The sequence below is a fragment of the Cyclospora cayetanensis genome, unplaced genomic scaffold (genome assembly GCF_002999335.1).
Source record: "Cyclospora cayetanensis isolate NF1_C8 unplaced genomic scaffold, CcayRef3 CcayRef3_contig_43, whole genome shotgun sequence".
Taxonomy (NCBI): Eukaryota; Apicomplexa; class Conoidasida; order Eucoccidiorida; family Eimeriidae; genus Cyclospora; species Cyclospora cayetanensis.
In genome coordinates, this window is record NW_020312403.1 from 225,642 (window position 1) to 244,809 (window position 19,168).

At 50.4% G+C, this 19,168-nt stretch overlaps 2 protein-coding genes across 2 annotated transcripts; one reads left to right on the forward strand and one right to left on the reverse strand.

Moving 5' to 3' along the window:
- Nucleotides 1-6,430: 6,430 nt before the first annotated feature.
- Nucleotides 6,431-11,260, forward strand: LOC34623254 (probable protein phosphatase 2C 56). Its single transcript, XM_026334498.1, has 11 exons — nucleotides 6,431-6,550; nucleotides 6,768-6,922; nucleotides 7,236-7,836; nucleotides 8,261-8,381; nucleotides 8,686-8,790; nucleotides 9,148-9,216; nucleotides 9,471-9,652; nucleotides 9,986-10,097; nucleotides 10,262-10,326; nucleotides 10,585-10,738; nucleotides 11,160-11,260. Exons 1-11 carry the CDS (start codon nucleotides 6,431-6,433, stop codon nucleotides 11,258-11,260), a joined length of 1,785 nt encoding a protein of 594 aa, XP_026190283.1.
- A 3,040-nt stretch (nucleotides 11,261-14,300) lies between these two features.
- LOC34623253 lies at nucleotides 14,301-17,375 on the reverse strand. Its single transcript, XM_026334499.1, has 6 exons — nucleotides 17,066-17,375; nucleotides 16,666-16,776; nucleotides 16,252-16,442; nucleotides 15,977-16,044; nucleotides 15,035-15,781; nucleotides 14,301-14,769 (listed from the first exon to the last, which is right to left on the reverse strand). Exons 1-6 carry the CDS (start codon nucleotides 17,373-17,375, stop codon nucleotides 14,301-14,303), a joined length of 1,896 nt encoding a protein of 631 aa, XP_026190284.1.
- Nucleotides 17,376-19,168: the final 1,793 nt, after the last annotated feature.

A 19,168-nucleotide genomic window follows, 5' to 3' on the forward strand; every position in this document is an offset into this window, starting at 1 on the left:
ACCGAAACTATGTGCACTCGACCGCCCCGTGGACCAGTGGTGCAAATGTTCATCTACATGCGTCCACTTGTCAGTTCACTGAAACTGATAAAATTATCATGAGTTTCCGTGATTTCTTAAGAGACAGTATGTAAGCCGAAAATATCCGCATTCATGTCGTTTTCGTGTAGCATCGGGCGAAGCAAAGCATACAGCCTACTCAGCTGCCTTCCACCGCTAGAACTCTTGGGCGTCTTCCGTGCTACAAAGAAGCTTAGTCTACGGTCTAGTGCAATATTATATATGCAGAGGGGTGTTACGTACACACATGCCCATTCCGGTACAACGACCCATGATCTACGTAGAACTCATCCCTTCTCTCGTCGGTGCTGAGGCGGTTTCCATGATAATTGCTGCTGTTAGAAACACAATACGCCCTGAAATGCATAGTAACCGTTGGCGTTATTGATTGTTTTTCCTGGTGTTACTCCCACACACAAACAAATTCTTGTGCAGCCTACTACGCTACACACAAGTTGCCCCTACTACACCAGATGCTTTAGGGAAAATACGATATAGTACTGACCGTATGAGTTGTCTATCCCTATATTCTGTCAGCTGGGGCTGCCCGATACTCTATAAATAAATGCTGTGTGATTTTGTACTAACACACTGCGTCAAGATCAGCGATTGTTCAGAGTTTTCAGATGGTGCAGCAGCATGATGCTCGGATCTCCTTTCGCCAGTAATGCCCGCTCCCTGGTGGAATAGCCGCAAAAAAATAAAGTACCTTTTTCAAAAGACTCGCATCAAGGTTTTCTTGGGTTTTCACTGGTGTAAGCCACGTACGATGTCCTTAATGATAAACCCTACGCTAGACTCAATGGAAACCTATTAGAAAGTTATGGAGTGTTTCTCGAAAGCACTCCCGCATTGCCTTAGGGGGGCTCCTCAGAGCTGCTCTAAAAGGGGAAGAGGAAAACAACGATGCGCGTAGCTGCACCCTTCAACCACTCCGAGCACTCGCATCTGGCTGCACATGCATCAAACTCACACATACACAATATCGTGGCTTGTCGGTACTCTGCAATAAGTAATGCCTTCAGAAAAAGCACACAAACTGGCCAATATATGGCCCACTAAGGAAGATACGTACCTAATGTACTCGAAAGTGCCAAAGTGGAGCATAGGCTGCTTCAAAAGGGTAGAATGATTATGGGACCACCCAAGTACACCTTCGAAGGAGCGATGAAAGGGTACGGCAGGCGAGAAGCCCCCACCAAGAACGCGCACAAAAGGCGATATGGAGAGGCAAAAAAAGAAAACAGTTTGTCTTCTCTGACGTTGCTGTAGGTCAACAGGCGTCAAGCAACGGCTGCCCGTCGAGCCACTTTGTTTGAAGGGTCACTCGCAGCTGCATCAAGGACTCCGCCCCTTCTACTTGTATATCCAATGCGCTTGTATATCGCAGTTGTGTTGAATATAAAGACAGTGCAGTACGTTCGTGTTAGCCAGCTGCAATGTGCATCGGCTGTCTCTCAAGTCGCCAATGGCTCAATACGAACGAGAGTTTGTTTGCTCATTTTCAACCTCTTATGTACTCATGGGAAACCATGAAGCTAAATTATCACATAAACAGTGATATTCCTGGCCTTCATCGCCTGAGGATGATGTAAAGTACTTGACTTTGCTGGTAGTGCTGCAAATATATTTAGCATGCCAACTCGGTATACATGATCAGGGGCCCCTTCTGTTGTCTTGAATTTTTCTTGAAGCTTCAAAAAGTAATTCTTCAGCTGGGTATGCGGTTCAATTTGCTGTTTAGTGTTTTCCTTAAGGTTTCTTCTGACAGCCAAGGCGTAACCTCCGGAAACGCAGCACACACTTTTCCCAGCTACGCTCTAATCAAGAAATCGACGTTTTTTCTAACGCCTCGAAATTCTGCTTCAGCCTTTATGGTCAGTGGTCTTATGCCGTCTTTTTGTCATGTAGCACATGCAGTGCACCAGAGTATTCTCTGCCATAGAGAACGTTAAACGAGACGAAGGAGTTCGCTGAAGGATTCTATCTAACGTCCTTCCAAATACCTGACCCTTCATAGATGTGCACATTGCTGCAAACACAAATTCATCTAGTTCACCCTTCCTTGTGTTCGCTAAAACGCAACGGAATAGCAAGGAATAGCCTTTGCATGGTTTCGCCGCAAGCATAAACTCTACGGGCAACTCCTTCACAATATTTGCATCCCGCATCAATTCTGCAGGACACTATAGATAAGATACAGTCCACAAATGTAATAAAGAAGCTCAGGGTGAGTTCACCTTGTTTGCCACCTCGTGAAAGGGCTCATGAGTGGAGGTTTAGGGATCAACATGCAGGCAGAGCGGAAAGCAGCCCCTGATAGGAGAATTTGCGGGCTTTTGCGTCTGTTTCTTCGCATACTGTAAGCTACTATATTTAGAGTATCAAAAACTCCATTCAACGGAAGGTGCGCACGATGCTTCACTGGTTCTGTGTGTGCTCCTAAGGCGTCAAAAGTACTTTAGGGGATATCGAGAGTGTATGGGTGCAGGTAAGCCCCAGAGCTACACTGGGATTCGCATTACGAGATGGGGACATTAAACGTTGGGATGCTGGAAAACAGGCATAGATAGCAATGCAAGGAGCTATGTGATGGCGCAGGGAAAATGGCCGAAAAAGACGAAAGCACGTACATATCCGGAGTCAGAGAGACCCGCCGACAGCTCCGTCGCCTCACTGGGCAGCAAAAAGTCTTATATTGACAGGGCACTGTTTGCTTGGCTGCTCGCGCTGCGCATAATGAGATAAGGCCGCACTTCTTATTGCGTGGGGAAAAGCCACGGGGAGGTGTCAACACACAGCGACGAAGCTGTCACAGTCCCGTCCCTCAGAACATGCTTTACCATCCATACAGCTAGGATTGCTATTTAAAGGACATACGAGGTGCGATGAAGCTAAGACATGATTATCGTACAGGGAGATGTAGGCCATTTGCAGTGCAGGAGCGAAAAAGACAAACAGGAACCTGCAGCAGACAGAAAGAGGAAAGGCTACTTAGAATTTAAAAGATAATGCAGTTGATGTTCCATGGGAAAGGGGTTTTATTCTTAAATTTGCCACGTTTTCTGGTTCGAGTTCGAATAGGAGTACAGTGTCGATGAGCGGTATCCAGAATAGCATCGGATACATAAGAAATTGGTGGGAGTCTATGGCACCCAATCATCATTACTTAGTAAGCACTAGAAAGACGCGGCATCGGAAATGAGGAACTATAGCCCCTGACTCCAACAACTTTAAGGATGCCAGTGGTCTGCTATGGGCACCGCAACCATATGTGTAAGAATCCTTCGGGCATAACATCGTCCCGCCCCTCTGGAGTGCTGAATGTACTGTCGTTTGAGGCCTTTTAAGGTTCCGTGTCGCCTCGTGCATGTGGCCACCGAGTCGGCCAGTCTCGATCCCCTTCCATGGTTCTACCGGACTGCCACGCAAGGCATAAAGAGCTGTGCTCTCCAGCCTCCTCTATTGTTAGTTACTGTAGGTACTGCTCATACATATACATATCAGATTGGAACACTCTTCAGGTCTTTCGGTCCATATTCTCCTGCGCTAGTGGAAGACTTTCAAGGCGTCCCCACAAGACACCTGCCCCGGTTTCAGCCTGCATACCTCTGCCCGGCACCAGCACGCTCTAGCTGAGCTTTCCTCCTCTTTCTTATGCTGAAACAGCCAGGTCAACCACCCAATCTTAGATCGTATCTCATAACTAACCGCTTACTCACCAGGGCACGCAGGGTGCGAGGACAAGATGTGCGGCCCTTTGATGGCTCTACGACTAAAATTCAGTGTAGACCAACCAACGTTCAAATACCCAGGAAGTGTGGAGGAAGTGAACATGCTTGGCCGCGTGATACGATCTCGAGATATGAAGAGTTAGCAAAAGGCGGCGAGCGTTGAGTGCCCGCAGATGCCCCTTTATATTGGTAGAATTGCGTACGCTTCAGCGAATCGTTTATTCGAAAAGTTGACGAGTATCACGGAGAAAATAACAAAGTGGCTTCAGCAATAGTTGCTTTTATTGATCCCACCGCGGCTGTAGCAGGAACCGTTCGATCATTTTACAGAGGACATATCCACAACGCACACTCCCGCTTCAGCTGTGTTCACGCTTAAGCATCCAACCAGCGTCCGGAAAGCCCGGGATTCAGAGTTGTAGTAGTTTCTCTTTTTTCAGGGCTAAACAGTGAACAGAATGAGCCAATTCAAAGCTCTTGTTGCTCACCAGCATCACGGCTACTTCATTATCAAACAATATTCACAACGGAGGCCAACTGCGCCATCTCCCGCATTCTTAAAAAATCAGATACAAAGGCCTCATTCTCAAGTCTCTGTTACGGGTGCCGCTATAGGTCGCTAATCTATTTGACTCCTCGGTGACAAAGCTGCGATGCATTCGAACAAGAAATCGCTTGTCTTTAGAAAGAGCTCAAGGCCTCTGCTGGCTAAATTTTTAGTCTGTTGGTGTCGCTAATCGTGAGGGGGCGGAGTTTGGCCCGCGACTGTCAACAAAGAAGGCGCGGAATTTGCGCAGAGGATGATGCCGGCGGTCTTTGAATAGGTAATTCCTTGGAGGACAAAGCAGCCAAGAGACAAACAAAACCACATAATCGTCCCTTGACGACTTCAGTAAAATGAGAGATACTGTTGAATATCTGCTCATGTGTACAAAGTCCTATTTCACATATGGGAGTAGGGAGGAGTAACTGTGTCGCTGTAGCACAAAGACCGCTGGCATCCACGGTCCATTCTACCTACGGTCTGGAGCAGCGCCCAGAGAAGAAACTGCAGGAGCAGAGACAAGTCAAGCTAGGTTGTTGTTGCACCTGACTGTCAGGAAGTACTGAGATAGCACTGACTATTCTAAACAGTGTAGAGAGAGCTGCATACATCCCTTGAAGCGGGTGTCGGGGATCTCAGAAGCCGGGGCCTCTAGTGCATTGCCCTATGCTTGCACTCCTAAGGACGGCGGCGCGAAGGGCAGCTCAACGGAGAGTGGTCGTGCGAACAAACTGGAGAAGGAAGTTACGCTTGTCGCAGGCCACAAGCAAGAACCGACACAAATAGCAGTCGCCGCAATGCACGTTCTGCACACCCTAGTGCAAAAGAAGAAGAGGTTTTCTAAGGCCGAGACGGAATAATACCTTATTGCGAGACTCGGTGCGCTTGAAGTGGAAAAGGAATCAGCGAAGGTACTGGATAAGCAACGCAATTCTGAGCACACTTCACGGGTCCAACCGCGGCTTACCCACGTACATCCAGAAAGGCTGAATGCCGCTACTCCATGTAGCAGATTTTAGTAGTGAAAAGCAGTGGCTTCTTCTTTTTTATGGCATATAGCCTTTTCTTAACTATGAGGTCTGGAATATGGTGGTTAGCAAGATAGCCGAATTTGCTGTCTCTGGAAAAGTTCCTTGATGTATTTTCTAAGGTCCACTGATGGGCTTCATTCGCATTCATTTCTCTGTGCCAATTTTACGTGTAGCTCCTTTACCACTTTATCTACCGGCTGAGCTGCATCCCCAGTGATGAAAACTTCTATTTTTTAATTCGAAAACATGAGTTTCATTAGACAGCGCCCGTGCATTTGAGCAATGTAGATTCCACCACCTTATTCATTCGTTTCGTCTCGTGTTCTCAGCTTGAGTGGGATATCAATCAAGATAAATTTTGAAGCAAAAAGCTGTAAAATAAGAGTGTCGTTACTGGAAGTACTGCAAAAAGGCAACCCTATCTCCGAAACAGCATGAAAGCCAATGCACAGCCAAAGGTAGAAATCACATTCTAGTTCAAAGGAGTAGGACCGCTCGAGCAGATAAATATAGTTTGGACCAAGGCAGCTTAAGTCCGAGACAACTCTATCAGCCGTCAAATCGAAGAGTTCCTTTCCTCAGTGCATTTTATACTATCAGTCACCACCATTCCCCTTACAGTCAAACCCTAGTACGGGTGCGCCTTCGATGGCGTTTGCTGAAAGAGCCATCAGAAATAAGTACATGTGACTAACCCACAAGTTCTCTAGACTCAAAAGGTAGCAAAAGTCCAACAGAAGGCGCGCTGACCCATGAGCACAACATATAGACGATACACTACCAGAATGAAACATTTCTCAGAGGGCTCCTTTTACTCTGTGGCGATAAGCTAGTTGCGGTTTGCCGTTGTTAAAACCTCAGAAGAAGTACCAAAAGAAGTACTGTATGTTTCTGTCATGCCCACACGCATCGAAATGGTAAGAATCCGCGGGAAGGCGACAGAGGAATTCCATGGCGCTGATTAGGTGGCTTGTATTATTTTTCTTTAACTGGAATGCCACAACACCACTATGAGCTATAACATCCAGTGGATACAAAGAAATGCTCAGCTGCGCAAAGGAATGGAACGTTATTCCGACGGTACCTTGTGTAATCGGGGAACAGGCGGAGCGACAAACTTGGATATCGCAAGAATTTCGAGACAGCCGCCTTTATTACTAAAGATTTCTGTATCTTTAAAGGTAGCCACTTAATGAAGCTCTCTCCCTAGAGTTTTAGTAGAAGAGGGAAGATGAGTATTCCATCCCTGCACACGGAAGGCAGCGGAGGGCTCTCCATGGCGGGAGCGGCAGCCCCACATGCTATTAACACTGTAAAGATGCTCTTCCACTTTCCCTTTCGAGGTATTTGCATCGGTGTCAATGTTTTTGCCTTTAACTCTGTTTGAACGGCCGAAAGTATGCCCTCTGTTGGAGTAACAGCGCCTCATGCTTTAAGCCTTGGCGACGCTTCTTGCTCGCTGGTCAGTTCCTTCCCTTAAGAACGCAACGATTCACCGAAACTACGGCAGCCAAAAGGACTCACACATGCATGCGTTATCCTGATCTCCCTAGGTGGGTCAAATCCCACAGGGCTTCGGTGCAGTCGTCTCGAAGTTGCGAAGACACTTGGGCGTCTAGAAAATGAAGCAGTCTTGTAGGTTCATGGAATATATCGAATGGTCGCGTTTGCCAGCAGCACTGCTGTAAAACAAAACACAGGAACGCAGCGCCAAGAGGTACCGCTCTACCGCGGCGGCGATAGTGACAGCAGAAAAAGTCGTAATTGTGCTGTGGTCATCATGATCGGCGGTCCGAGTTTCCCGCCTCTCCGGGGGCGGCGTTTGTGTAGAATTGTTTTCCCCGTATTTCTGATTCTGCTTCTTAGTGTTGCCTTATCGCTTGCAAACGCTAGATACATCACCAGTGGTGGCAGCAATATTCACCCTTCGCCTTCTCGGCCTTCCAAGGGCTCCATGCAGCCTTTGTCCAAATCAACACTGCCAAAAGGTAGTGACACGGCAGCGGTACCAGAAGCAGCAGAAGACGGAGAGCCAGAAGTGGAAGGCGCTCAGGCGGCTTCGTTGACAACGGCGCTTCCAACTGCCGCAGCAGAGGAGCTGCTCGAGGGAAACGGGGGAGTAGGACAAGTTGAAACAGGGACCCCCGCTGCCGGCATTTCCCCATCTGTACCTTTGTTAGATACAGAGAAATCACATCAGGGAGAAGAATTCTTAGTGGCGGAAGGATTGTCTAAGGCCGGGATACCGCCAGAAGCCGAGGGATCAGACGAAGGATCAGGAGATGCAGAAAGAAACACCGCTAGCGACTCTCCTCCCCCCGCAGGAGGGCCAAATGCATACGGGCGGGGGCGGCCTCTCTCTGCTCCCTTTGTGCAGCATTACTCAAAACACATGGCTATCATTTGGGAGTGGTATACGAAGACGATTGGAGCAACGATGAAGGGCAAAAGGAAGCAAGATGAAGATGTACGTCTGTCGCACCTAGCTGCGGGGGTGCAAGAGCCCGTGTGGCTCAGGGGTGAAGAGGCTTTATGGGCATTCAGAAAGGAAAACGAGAGCTGGCGCTCACAGGCTGCTCTACGGGCTGCTTTTACTGGTTTGGTCCAGCTGGGGTAGCAGTCATGCGGGGTACCGCCATACGTGTCGACGTCTCGCAGCACGTGTATGCCTTTGCCTTTTGTTTGTGAATGGCGACATGACAGGTGGTCTCGTGGCTTTATTTTGCGCGCTTTTTTTTTCTCTCTCTATGTGCTGATTGCTGATGGGCCCCTCTCCAGTGCCGTGTGCTGCTCCCTTCCCCCTCCCCCCCCCAGGTGCCCCTCAAAGCATTTCCTTTCCTCTCAGTAGAGAGACCTCTGCGTTATTTTGTGTGGGTGGTGTTTCTCATCAGGCGCTGATAGTCCACGCCCCTTCTCACTGGAGACGCAATATTCGCTTTAAGGCCGTCTTCGACGGCCACGGAGGATCTGCGGTTTCAAGGACTTGTGTTGCGCAGTTCTGCAACTTCTTCGGTGGGAGCTGGTGTAGCTTTCAAGAGCTAGAGCCGAAGGCTTTGCACGCGGGCTGCTTGCTTAGGGAGAGGGAGGGGTGTGTTGGGGGGGTGGGAGCAGCGGTGGGTGGTGGATGGTGTAACGTTGGGGGGTCTTAGGATAAGCATGTTGGTATTTTCTTATTAGTCTCTCTTGTTTCTGCTACATGCGCTACTGTGCCTGCACGAGGATGGCGTGCTCGTGCCGGTGTGCATTTCTCGAGAGGCCGCTTCTGATAAGGGTTCTTAAGCACTGCTCTGGGGGCGATGTGGCGGTGTGTGCAAAGGGAACATGCCGGATCTCTCCGCCGTTACTTTCAAGAAAACGTCGCTCCTCTTCGATGAGGTCATTAAAGCGGACCCTGTGCGGCACGAACGAGGGGGAAGCACTGGTAAATCTGCACAGTGTGCTGCATGCGGCTCCTATCTGCGCTTGTTTGCGGGTTGTTTGGATATTTATCGAGTGGTCCGGGCTTGCAGTTCCTGAGAGAATCGCTTCACAGCAGTTGTGATGGCCGTGCACCTTTTCTTCCATACATAGAAACGGCTGCGGAGGGCCCATTGACTTATGAAGTCACAAGGGGAGAAAGCTATAGATATATATATATATATATATATATATATATATATATATATATATATATATACATAACAGGGACCAGCACATCAAAGTGGCCTACTAGTAATAGGGAAGGGAAACCTCAACAGAAAGGAGTATTTTCTCATGTGACCTTGATGCGTATTTATAGGGTTGGTGGTGGCGATTGAACGACCATGCGAAAAAGTGCCGAAATTCAATATTCACACTTCTAATATTGGTAAGTAGAGTTTCTTCGCTTTTTCGAGTTGTTTTTCCGTTCAGAAGCTTGGGAGTTTGCCGAAAAGGGTCAAGCGCAATAGAAAGACACTGCGCTGCCGAGATGATGTTCCACGTAGCTGACACCTAATAGCTTGCATGTGCATGTGTCACCGACCAGGCAGCAGGCCTTTTCTTGGGAGCGTAGTATTACTATACCGCCTATGGCTTTTCGGAATGACTGCTGTATTTATATGTGTTCGCCCTCCGTCTCAGGAGATTCTCGTGCTTTCATTCTACACAAAAACGGCACTTACACGATCATGTCGAAAGACCATAAGCCCAGCGATCCTGGGGAAGTGGCACGCATCAACCGTGCCGGGGGCTTCGTGTCGTACATCAGGAGGGTGTTCAGAGTGGACGGCATGCTCTCTTTGTCTAGAGCGTTTGGCGATATTGTGAGCTCCTAGGCGTTGCTTACTCTTTGGGTTGCCTGACTGCTTACGCTGGCAGGGATAGGCTGTGCTGAGGAGCGAAGTGCTTTGCCCCTTGTCTACACAGGGCTCGGTGTGAGGATGCGGCAGATAACCTTATAGGTGTCTGTGCAGCGGCAGCTCAATGCAGAGAGAGGGAGTTTGGAGACTTCAGTGATGCAGCCGGCGATACAAACCGGCTGCATCACTTCCTTGTGCGCTCTGGTAGCACGCGGGGGCGAGAGAAGGGGCACACACGTTCCTTTGATGAGCTGAGCATCCAGCTGTCTCAAGGTCTCCGTGTGTATTGTTGCACAGCGCATGAAAGCAAACCCGAGACTCCCTGCCACCGAACAGAAAGTCGTGGCAGTTCCTGACGTCCGGAAGTTTGCGGCCTTCGAAGGCGATTACATCTTCATGGCCTGTGACGGTACTGCGCAAGACATCGCTCCATCTTCATATGCCCTTAGCTCTGCATTGGAGGCGCTGGAGTGTTTCTGCCATTAAAAGATATGTTTTTTCTCCTCCTTGTACTAATCTGCTGCTGCAGCGTGTGCGGGCAGACCGTCTTTATCGGTGTTGTTTTTTTTTCAGGGATGTTCGAGGCACCTGGCATGACGTGGGACTACGTGGCAAATCTGCTACAGCGAGAACTGGAGGTACTTCATTGTGTGACGCTCAGTTTTGTCTTTTTCATGATTGTTCAGACGTGGATACTGCCTTGCTGCATTCCAAGCACTCGCGTTAGGCGCATCCAAGGCCCTCTCATGGTTCTCGGTTGTTGCGCAGGAAGAGCAGTCTCTGAAACACTCGCATGTCCGCGTTTTCTATTTGCAGTATTCTTGTCTCTTATGTTTTTCCTTTTGTTCCTCTATCCTCGATTTTCGCTGTTTTTGAAGCTGCGTTCGTCGTTTCAGAGCACAAAAGATAATTTGGTGGAGACGGCTTTTAGGATGCTAAACACCGCATATCTGCTGGGATCGGCAGACAACATTTCAATTGTGCTAACAAAGTTAATGAGCAGAAAGAGGAACAGTAGCACGGTCAGGCGGTTCAGTTATGACTTTTCAGGTAGGCTTCGACGCTTAGAACTGCTAGTAGGAAGGACTCGATTTCGCTTTCTTTGTGGCTAATGATTCGCGATCAGTCTCCACATGCCTCTCCGTGCATCTGCATCCTCTCCAGTCGTTGTGCTGTGCAAAACTCAATGTCTTTTGACTTTTCTTTCGGCGCTGCCGAGAAAAGTTTTGCATTTGCCGCTTTTTGTGAAAAATGCATGTTTACTGAATATGCAACACCGTCATGCAAGGCGCAAGTCGTTGCGGGGCTGTGGCTTCCAGGAAAGACGTGATATAAAAGAAAGCACTGCATTATCACATCTTTCTGTCCGCCATATTTTGGCGTCATGAGAGTTTTTAGTGGGCAAGGCATGACGAATGCCGTAGATCAGCCCATACATAACACCATGTTAACACATCTTTTCCGTTTTCAGGAAAAAGGGAGTTCGCGGACACGCAGGAGCTATCTTCGCCCAATGTTTACCGGAGCGGCACTTACCACACTTCTTTTGGCCCGGTGGTCACTTTGTTCTAATCGGCGGAAGGGGGGGATCGTGTGCACTTGTGGCTGCGCCAAGGTCTTTTAGCACCCATCAGTACAACTCGCTGGTGGAGTGCGTAAGTACCTGCTTGATTGCGTGCCCTCATGCATGCTTTTGTTAGTCCCACCTGTGACACCGCCGCCCCCGTGACTCCTCATCTTTCTGGCTTGCCTCCCTCCTTCTTCCGATGAAGTCAATTTTTTCTTGTCGTTTTCCCTGTATCTTTTTCTTTCTTTCTACCCTTGAGCTCCTCGCAGACAGCTGTTGGGAATGAAGACCTCCGGACGGAGATGCCGAACGCAAGTAGGCACTCTCCCCGGATCCCCTTGTGTTTGTTGGCCAGCTGATTGTGCTTGGCCCTTGACGGACGGAGCATGCGGTAGTCTTAGGGAGGGCATGCGTCCAGCGATTTGGTAATTGTTCAATTGCTCTTCATATAGACAACACGTAAAGGAGCTCGCAGCTGCATGCACCGGTTACCGGCCGCTGTTTCATGCCACAGCTCGTGGGTGGAAACTCGATTATTGGGTTGAAGGTACATCATGAATGGTATCGGGGTCTACTGCCATTGAGCCCACTGAGGAGAAATGTGTGTGGCCTGATACTTTCATCAATTCAATTCCAGACGCACTCAGCCCTTATACTAAGGGAAACGAGGGTGCTTGGATTGAGAGGCCAAACAGAACCCGTTTTTTATTTTTTTTAGCCTCTTTCATGCCTTTTGCAGTAGTAGCATGCCTAAGGGTACTATATGGGGCATGTATTCAACGTGTATCAGGGGCTTGGTGTGGCCAAGTCTAAGCAATGGCAGTCGGTCTAAAGCAGCGATGCAGCAGCGCAAGCTTGGTGCACACACCGGCTATGTAGCAGCTAGCGTAAAAACCGAATATTTGAGGGCTTTGTAGTGGCGTAGTGGAAGACTTCTTGCCAAACTGGGGAGCTGTCGATGATATGAGCGATGGCGAGACACGCTGTTTCGTCCAGTTCCTTTGGGAGACCGGGCTGAGACTGTCGCGTGAGCTGCATATTCAATATGCGGCTTAGCGGGTTCTCAGTCCGTTGTCGTTTGCCTGAGCGATTGAGGCAGTTGAATTCTGCAATCCGTTGCACTAAGCTGTTGTGCGTGTGATGCTTCGAGACATCAGATAGGTGAGCAGCGGCTGGCCACGCGGTAGAAGAACCGCCGAGCGGCACTCTCCTCCTCCTCCTTGGCACTGCGTCTTTATTGCTGGCGTGCTCTCGTCCCTGATGTTTTTCGGTGAAATTTGGCGCTTGGCTCAGCATTAGTCGGACTGTTTCGGCTGCTAAGGGTTCGATGGACGCGGGGCCACTGCTGGCATCGTGTGAGAGACAGTTCGTTGAAATGGAATGTTGAGTGCCACAGTTTGTAGATGTGGGCGACTGTGCTGCTACGTGCACCCTTGAAACACTTTCGAGTTGCTGCGGATGCTGCATACCAGGCTCTCCGGAAAGAGAATAGTTTCCTATGCCCTCTGTGGCTTCATGGAGCGGAGTGGTGAGGGTGACGCTGCGGCTAGCCAGCCCCAGCTGCCGCTCATCGGTGTGATCCGCTGCAAACGAAAAGAACTGACTGGCCTGGGCAACTTGGGGAGACCGACAACCCCACTCCTGGAACGACAATGATACCTGTCCAGGTGTGGGAAATAGGGCTACATCGCAGAGACATGCGGTATATACTTCGTGGCTGGCAGTTCGGTGCTGCTCTTCTCTTAGTCTCAGACCTTGCGGGCTTCGACTTCGCACATCCGTTGTGTGTTTGTGCAAATTAAGGTGATAGGTAGGCGAGGAGGCAGATACGAGAGAATGATTTGATGAAGTATTCGCATATTGGTGCATGCAGTCTTTTGTTGCACAACCCTGTACACCTGCATGGAAGTTCCCTTTCTGGGGCGAGTTGGGCAGCCTATTGTTGCCTGCTTCAACCCTTTTTTATGACAGACGCAACAGAAATGGACTAGGATCTCGGGACCTGGCGAAGTCTGAGAAAGTCTCTATTCCCGTGAGATCTCGAATGCATCTGAGCCACCAATTGTATTTCGTCGTACGTGTGTGTCTCCCCAGACAAGCTGGAGCAAATCTATGGGACTATCCCTGCATCTGTCTTTACAGGCATTTCTAGTAAAATGGTGGAGGGAGGACCAACCACAGCTTGCCGCACCTACGCTACTCTGATCCTTGTTCCCGGAATACGGGGACTTCGCAAGCTCAGGGAAAAGCTGTTCAATTGCCTCTGGGCGACACTCATCATCCTGGACACATTCGGAATTATGGAGATTAGTTTTCATCCGATTAAGGACAATACTATGCATTAATATATTTTGTGAGTGAATGAACGACCACCTTTGCATACCGCCGTCGGTTTCTTAATTGACATTTTGAGGCATGATTCATCTTGCTTTCAACCGAAATCACCGCTGTACACATGTAGACAGCCGTATAACTTACAGAGCGCACATGCGACATAAGATATGATGTTGAAATAGAACTTCCGTTCATCAGGCTTGCGTGGGCAGCCAGATGTTTAGTACGTGGAAGGGTAGCTTTTGAAGGATGCTGCCACACCCGCTGAATTTACGAGTGAAACGCAAACCGCTGTAATAGATGTTTGGGCTGAAGTTTGAACTCTAATAATACAGCGAATGTATCTCTTGCGTCGTCGTGTTGTGCGGGAGGTTCTTGTGACATTTTTAGCTGCCTGTACACCGCGAACAATAAACCTCGAATGCTCCGACTTCCTGCGAGTTCGCGAGCGAGACAGATGCGATAATGATGCAACCGAAAATGAGCAGCTGGCCGACAGTGTTCTTCTGCTTGCGAAATGAAGCAGGGCCACCATTTCTGTTAACCCGTTTCGTTATGGCTAGTTATGGGCATGCGCGCATCTGGAGGAAAAGAAGCTACCTTGAGTACAAATGCGCACATGGCTACATTCGCTGCTGACCGACAGTTAGATCCACTGGTGACGTTTTGCTCTGGACTCTTAAGCTCTGCGCACGGCGCCAGAAAGAGGCGTTATCCTTCCGCATAGAGGCTTCTGAAGCTAAACGGTACACGCACATATTCCAGATAGAGTAGGGCATCTATGCCAATATAAAGTGATCGAGTTTGTTGAAATCCCTCTTGTTGCTTTGCATTTTGGAATTGTTTCCCACTATTGTGGCCAAGGATCTCAACGATCCTACGGCCCTGATACTTATTCGGTTTCTTTCTGCATCCAAGTGCTGGAGCGTGCAGAAAGCTTGAATAAAGGGCTGCAGGAGGTGGTACGAAGCGAAGCCTCACTGCTATAGGGAGCGCACGATGAACACGAGATGCAACAGAGCACAGGTTGCACATATACGCATTTAAACCAATAGGCATGCGTTTCTGTATCTCTGCGATAGGCGGAGCAGTTCGCCCCGAGCGCCCTCTCCCTGCCCAATGTACATATTGCAGGGCCCCCTCTGGCCCGGATTTGACGTTATTTGGTACTTTTGAATCCCTTGTAACAAATATTGAGAGATGGGTAGGGAAATTGCGTCTCTTCAAGTGCATCGCACGAATCAGTCCGCAGGAAAAGACGCCCGAAGCCAAGGTGCTGCAGCGGTCCGCGGGTAGGGTCGGAGGTTCCCTCTAGATGAGTTTTTCAGAGAGGAGCAGAATAGGCAGCAAGTAGCTGCTCCCAACTCACGGACGGTGCGCACTCCCTGTACACTGGAAAATCCCACTAATTTTCTGCCTCTGCGTTGGCTGTCGGTTACCCGCGCCGCTTGCGGCCTCTGGGCAATTCGGGTGCCGCCGTTCCTCCCTCAAGGCGTCTCTTAGCGGCGAGACTTCGTGCATTTGCAGCTTTCTCTTCCAACCGTCCGCTTGTTCGGACGGCGTCTGCATCAGCTTTTGCAGCTTCTGCTGCAAGACCTCTTCGGATCCCCGATTTGGGCAGCGGTCGCGAGATTTCGCCTGCACTCATGACAGCCGCTTTCCGCGCGGCAGCACCGTTGCTCAGCGCCACCAAACTGCCTGTAGAAGCGTTCTCGGAGTTGTCTTCCTCTGCGTTCAAATCTCCGAAAGCAGTTTTCTGTGCCGCTTCTGCCCCTCCGCGTGGCTGCAAAGTGGGATCTTTACGACGGACACCCGTGCGTCCTCCTCGCGGCTTTGCCGCGGCCTTAGCGGCGTCCTGCACTCCATCGCCGCGGCCTCCTTTCGGCAGCTGCAGTGGCGCAGTCGCGCTGTGCAAAGCCGCTCGATGCCCTAGGGCTGTTCTCCTTCGCACTTGTAGCCTCACAGAATCACTGACTTGTGCAGTGTCGCTGGGGGGCCTGGCGGGGGCGGCGGCCTTGAGGCCACCGGCTCGGCTGGGATTCTCCTTCTCTAGATCAACTGCGGAAGCAGCGCCGTTTGCGGCTTTGCTTGCGTCGTCCTTTGTCGGAATATTCGCAGCACCTGCATGCGTTATCTCTGCGACGTTTTCTTTTTCCGCTGAACCCGTGTGGTGCATCTCAAGCGTTGCCGCACTGGGAGGGGCCTGCGGGGGCAGGCGTTTTGGAGGGACGGCGGGGGAGGGGCCGTTCGCATTTCGTGGGGGCGCCTCGCCGCAGCAGCCGTGCCCAGAAGCTGCGGAAGGGGGGTCTGGTTGCTGCTGGATTTGCTCTTCTAATTTGATTTCTGCTTCTAGCGGCCCTTGCTGCACTGGCCGCCCCTGCAGCAGCCTGCCCGTCCGTCGGAGCGCCGCTATGGCGGCGCGCTGCCCTTCGTCGTCCCCGCTGTCCGAATCAATCTGCAAGGCAGTCGCAGAGACGCAGGCAAAAGCCTTCACGGGAAGGGGGAGGGGGGAGGAGGCAAGGCGAGCAGCAGGAGGAGGCTGCCCCCCACCCGCTACTGCCTCTGCCGAGGGCGCCGGGAGGAACAAACGGCGTCATCATGCCGGCCCGTTCGACGATTTAAAAACGTTTTTCATGCGAGAAGACACACTCAAGGCACCGACCTCGTCATTCGGTCCAGGAGCGCCGTCTCGGATCCTCGTAGCTTCCTCTCCAGTCGTTGGAGCTTCCGCTTCCTTGGGACGCCTGAGGATGAGTTCCTTGAACTGCTTGTTGAAAAGCATGAAGTGCGACCATCCGCTGGACAGAACGATGCCCAAATAATGCACGAAAACCTCCTCCGTGAGGAGTCCCCCTGCAGCAGCCGGAATTGCCAACACAAACACCCTTGCTCACACGTGAGAAAGGAAAGATAAGTGCGCCGAAGTCGGCCTATGCGCAGTCGCCATACCACTAACACCCCCCAAACCGCGATGCAGTGTGAGGCGGCAAGCCTGCCTTCCACGCGCAAAGAGGCCTGCACTGACAAACGCACTCCTCCACTGCTATATCAAACGGCAAGGGGCCCTCTCCCCCACCTGGAACAGTCGCTGCCACCCTTTCCGCTTCCTTCCTGACTCCATTCGTCAGCAGCACGTGCCGGTATACATAGCGATCGTCGCTATAGCGAGGCGAGTAATAAACATCGCCTGAGGGCAGTGCGAAGAGGCACATAGATTGATACAGAGTCCATACACCGCACAGGAAAGAGATGGTCACCCCTCTTATCACAACCACAACTGTCCACCCCCCCCCGCACCAAAGCGGCGCCATTTGCAGCTCCTTCCATCAAAAGAAACGCTGTCTACAGGAGGCGCAGGCGTCTTGCACAGCCTCCTGTGCATACGGCTGCTGCATGAGCACCACACAAGAGGCCCTTGCGTCAAACCAAGAGATACAAACACTCCTCAACAACCGTGACGCATGCAGGCAGCCTACCAAAAGGCGTATTTTTCCACGGATAGCTGCGTATATCCACATTGATGAGTTCACAGTTGATCTCCTTGCTCAAATATGCATCCACTGGAAGAAAAATAGGCTTGTACTCTCTGTGAAGCTGCTCTTCCTTCGCCTCACACAGACGCTCCATCCGTCGCATCTCCTCGACATGCTCCTTGGTGATCACATAACCCAAGCTACCGGGAGGTGCAGGGGCTATCGGAGAAGGAAGAGAATCAAGGAAATTTCGGGGACCTTCAGATATAGCCGGACACCCTGACGGCATGCGAGTAGATGGAACGGCGTCCATGGCTTGGCGCAAGATGATGTGTTGCTAACCCTAATATTCCCCCTTGCTATGTACATATACATACATTTACATACATGCATGCAGAGTGTGGATGCGCGTATGCTCCTTTCTTCGTTTTCAGCTGCTCCTGTAAATATATGTATATATACAGGCATGAATGTGGATCTATGTCAGATGTCCCTCGCCGCGACTCGGGCCCTCTGCCTTCCTCGTGGACTTTAAATCGGCTATTGTTATCCCCGCAGCTGTACTCGTCTTCTCTTCACTCTCAACGACACCCCCTTTGAAGCTTTTTGTTGCGGTTGCCGCTTCCTGTTTCAGTGCCGCTTCATCGGTCCAAGCTGTGGGGAGTGTGCCTGAGGCTGGGGGTCCTGTACTGCTGCACCTGCTGCTGCAGGCGCAACACCCCTAGCTGCTCTCTGCAGCGTTTCAGAGGGTCATGATGTGACCTGCTGTGCGCCGACGGTGGGCCGCTTGTGTTCTTCTTGCTTGACGCTGCCGACTGCGACAAACAAAGGGGAAAGCGATTCCCTCAGTGGCTTCCCATTGAAAATATCCGGGCCGGAGAAGGAGAAACAAGGTTTATTATGGAGCAGAGAACCTGAGTCAATGCCTCTAACTGCGGAGTGTACAGAGCTGGTGGGTGAGGTGGCTTCGGAGTAACCTCATGAGGGAGGTGGGAGGGGGCCCCCTTGTATGGCTCGCCTGCTCTTTATATCTTGACGCCGCATATTCCTTCACAAAAAACAACAAGTGAGCTTGGGTAACGCGGCGAATGAGGGGTGTATGAAAGGAGATGGAATACGAAGCAAACAAACCACAACCACCCCCGCAGCTTGTCGTAACGACCGACCAGCGCACCCCAGCCCTCAGCATTCCAGAGTACACCCGAGATGCACCCACTAGGTTTATTAAATTGGACATATTTATAGTTTAAAAAATATGTTATTGCTTGTTCTCCTTTATTTCATTATCTCTAACCCGCTGTAGGCATGGGGGCGTACCATGGTCAGCAGCGAACACCACCATCCCCAGAGCCGCTCTTTCTCCCTGTGGTGTCTTTCCCCGTTGTATGGTGGTAAAAGGAGGGCACACGAAACAGTCCTTTTCTGAAAACTAGATCCTGGCAATGGTTTATATGATTACTGGAGAAACACGCAGGAACATGCAACACGTGTGTTCAGCGAACCGAGAGCCTTAGTGTTCCTGGGGCCCCCGTACGTTACTACACAGAAACTGCGAAAGAGGGACCATGTCAAGGTGAGCTATGCATTCAAAAAAATGAAGACAAACATTTAAGCGACGAGTGGCATGGAGAACAGACTAGGGGATAATGCATTAGTATTTTGCGGTATTTATACCAATTATCTAGGCTCTATTACAGTGGCAGGTGAGCAGCGACATTTGCGGAGCATGATATGTGCTGGAGGCTAAAGCCCCCCCTTCCTGCTTAGGCAAGGCCTTGCAGGCTGCGCAAACTGTCTATAGTAGGAAATGTGTGACGGGGAAGTGCAGCTAGCCAGGTTACACCAAAACATTTTGCAGTGGACTAATTGTATTTCATGAAAATTAGCTAGTCGCTAACTACACACAGCCGAGTGTATGCTTTTGTAGCAAAAAGCCGACGCTGCTTTTCGATGGAAAAACATCTTGACATTTAAAATGTGCAGGATTTAGGAGTCCGAAAGCCGAGAGAGAGCAGGTCCAGCAACCTGTATCCGCAGTGTCCTTCCCCCCATCATGCCGGAATTCTATGCGGTGATGGTATATGGGGGAGAAGGAGCTTTAAAAGA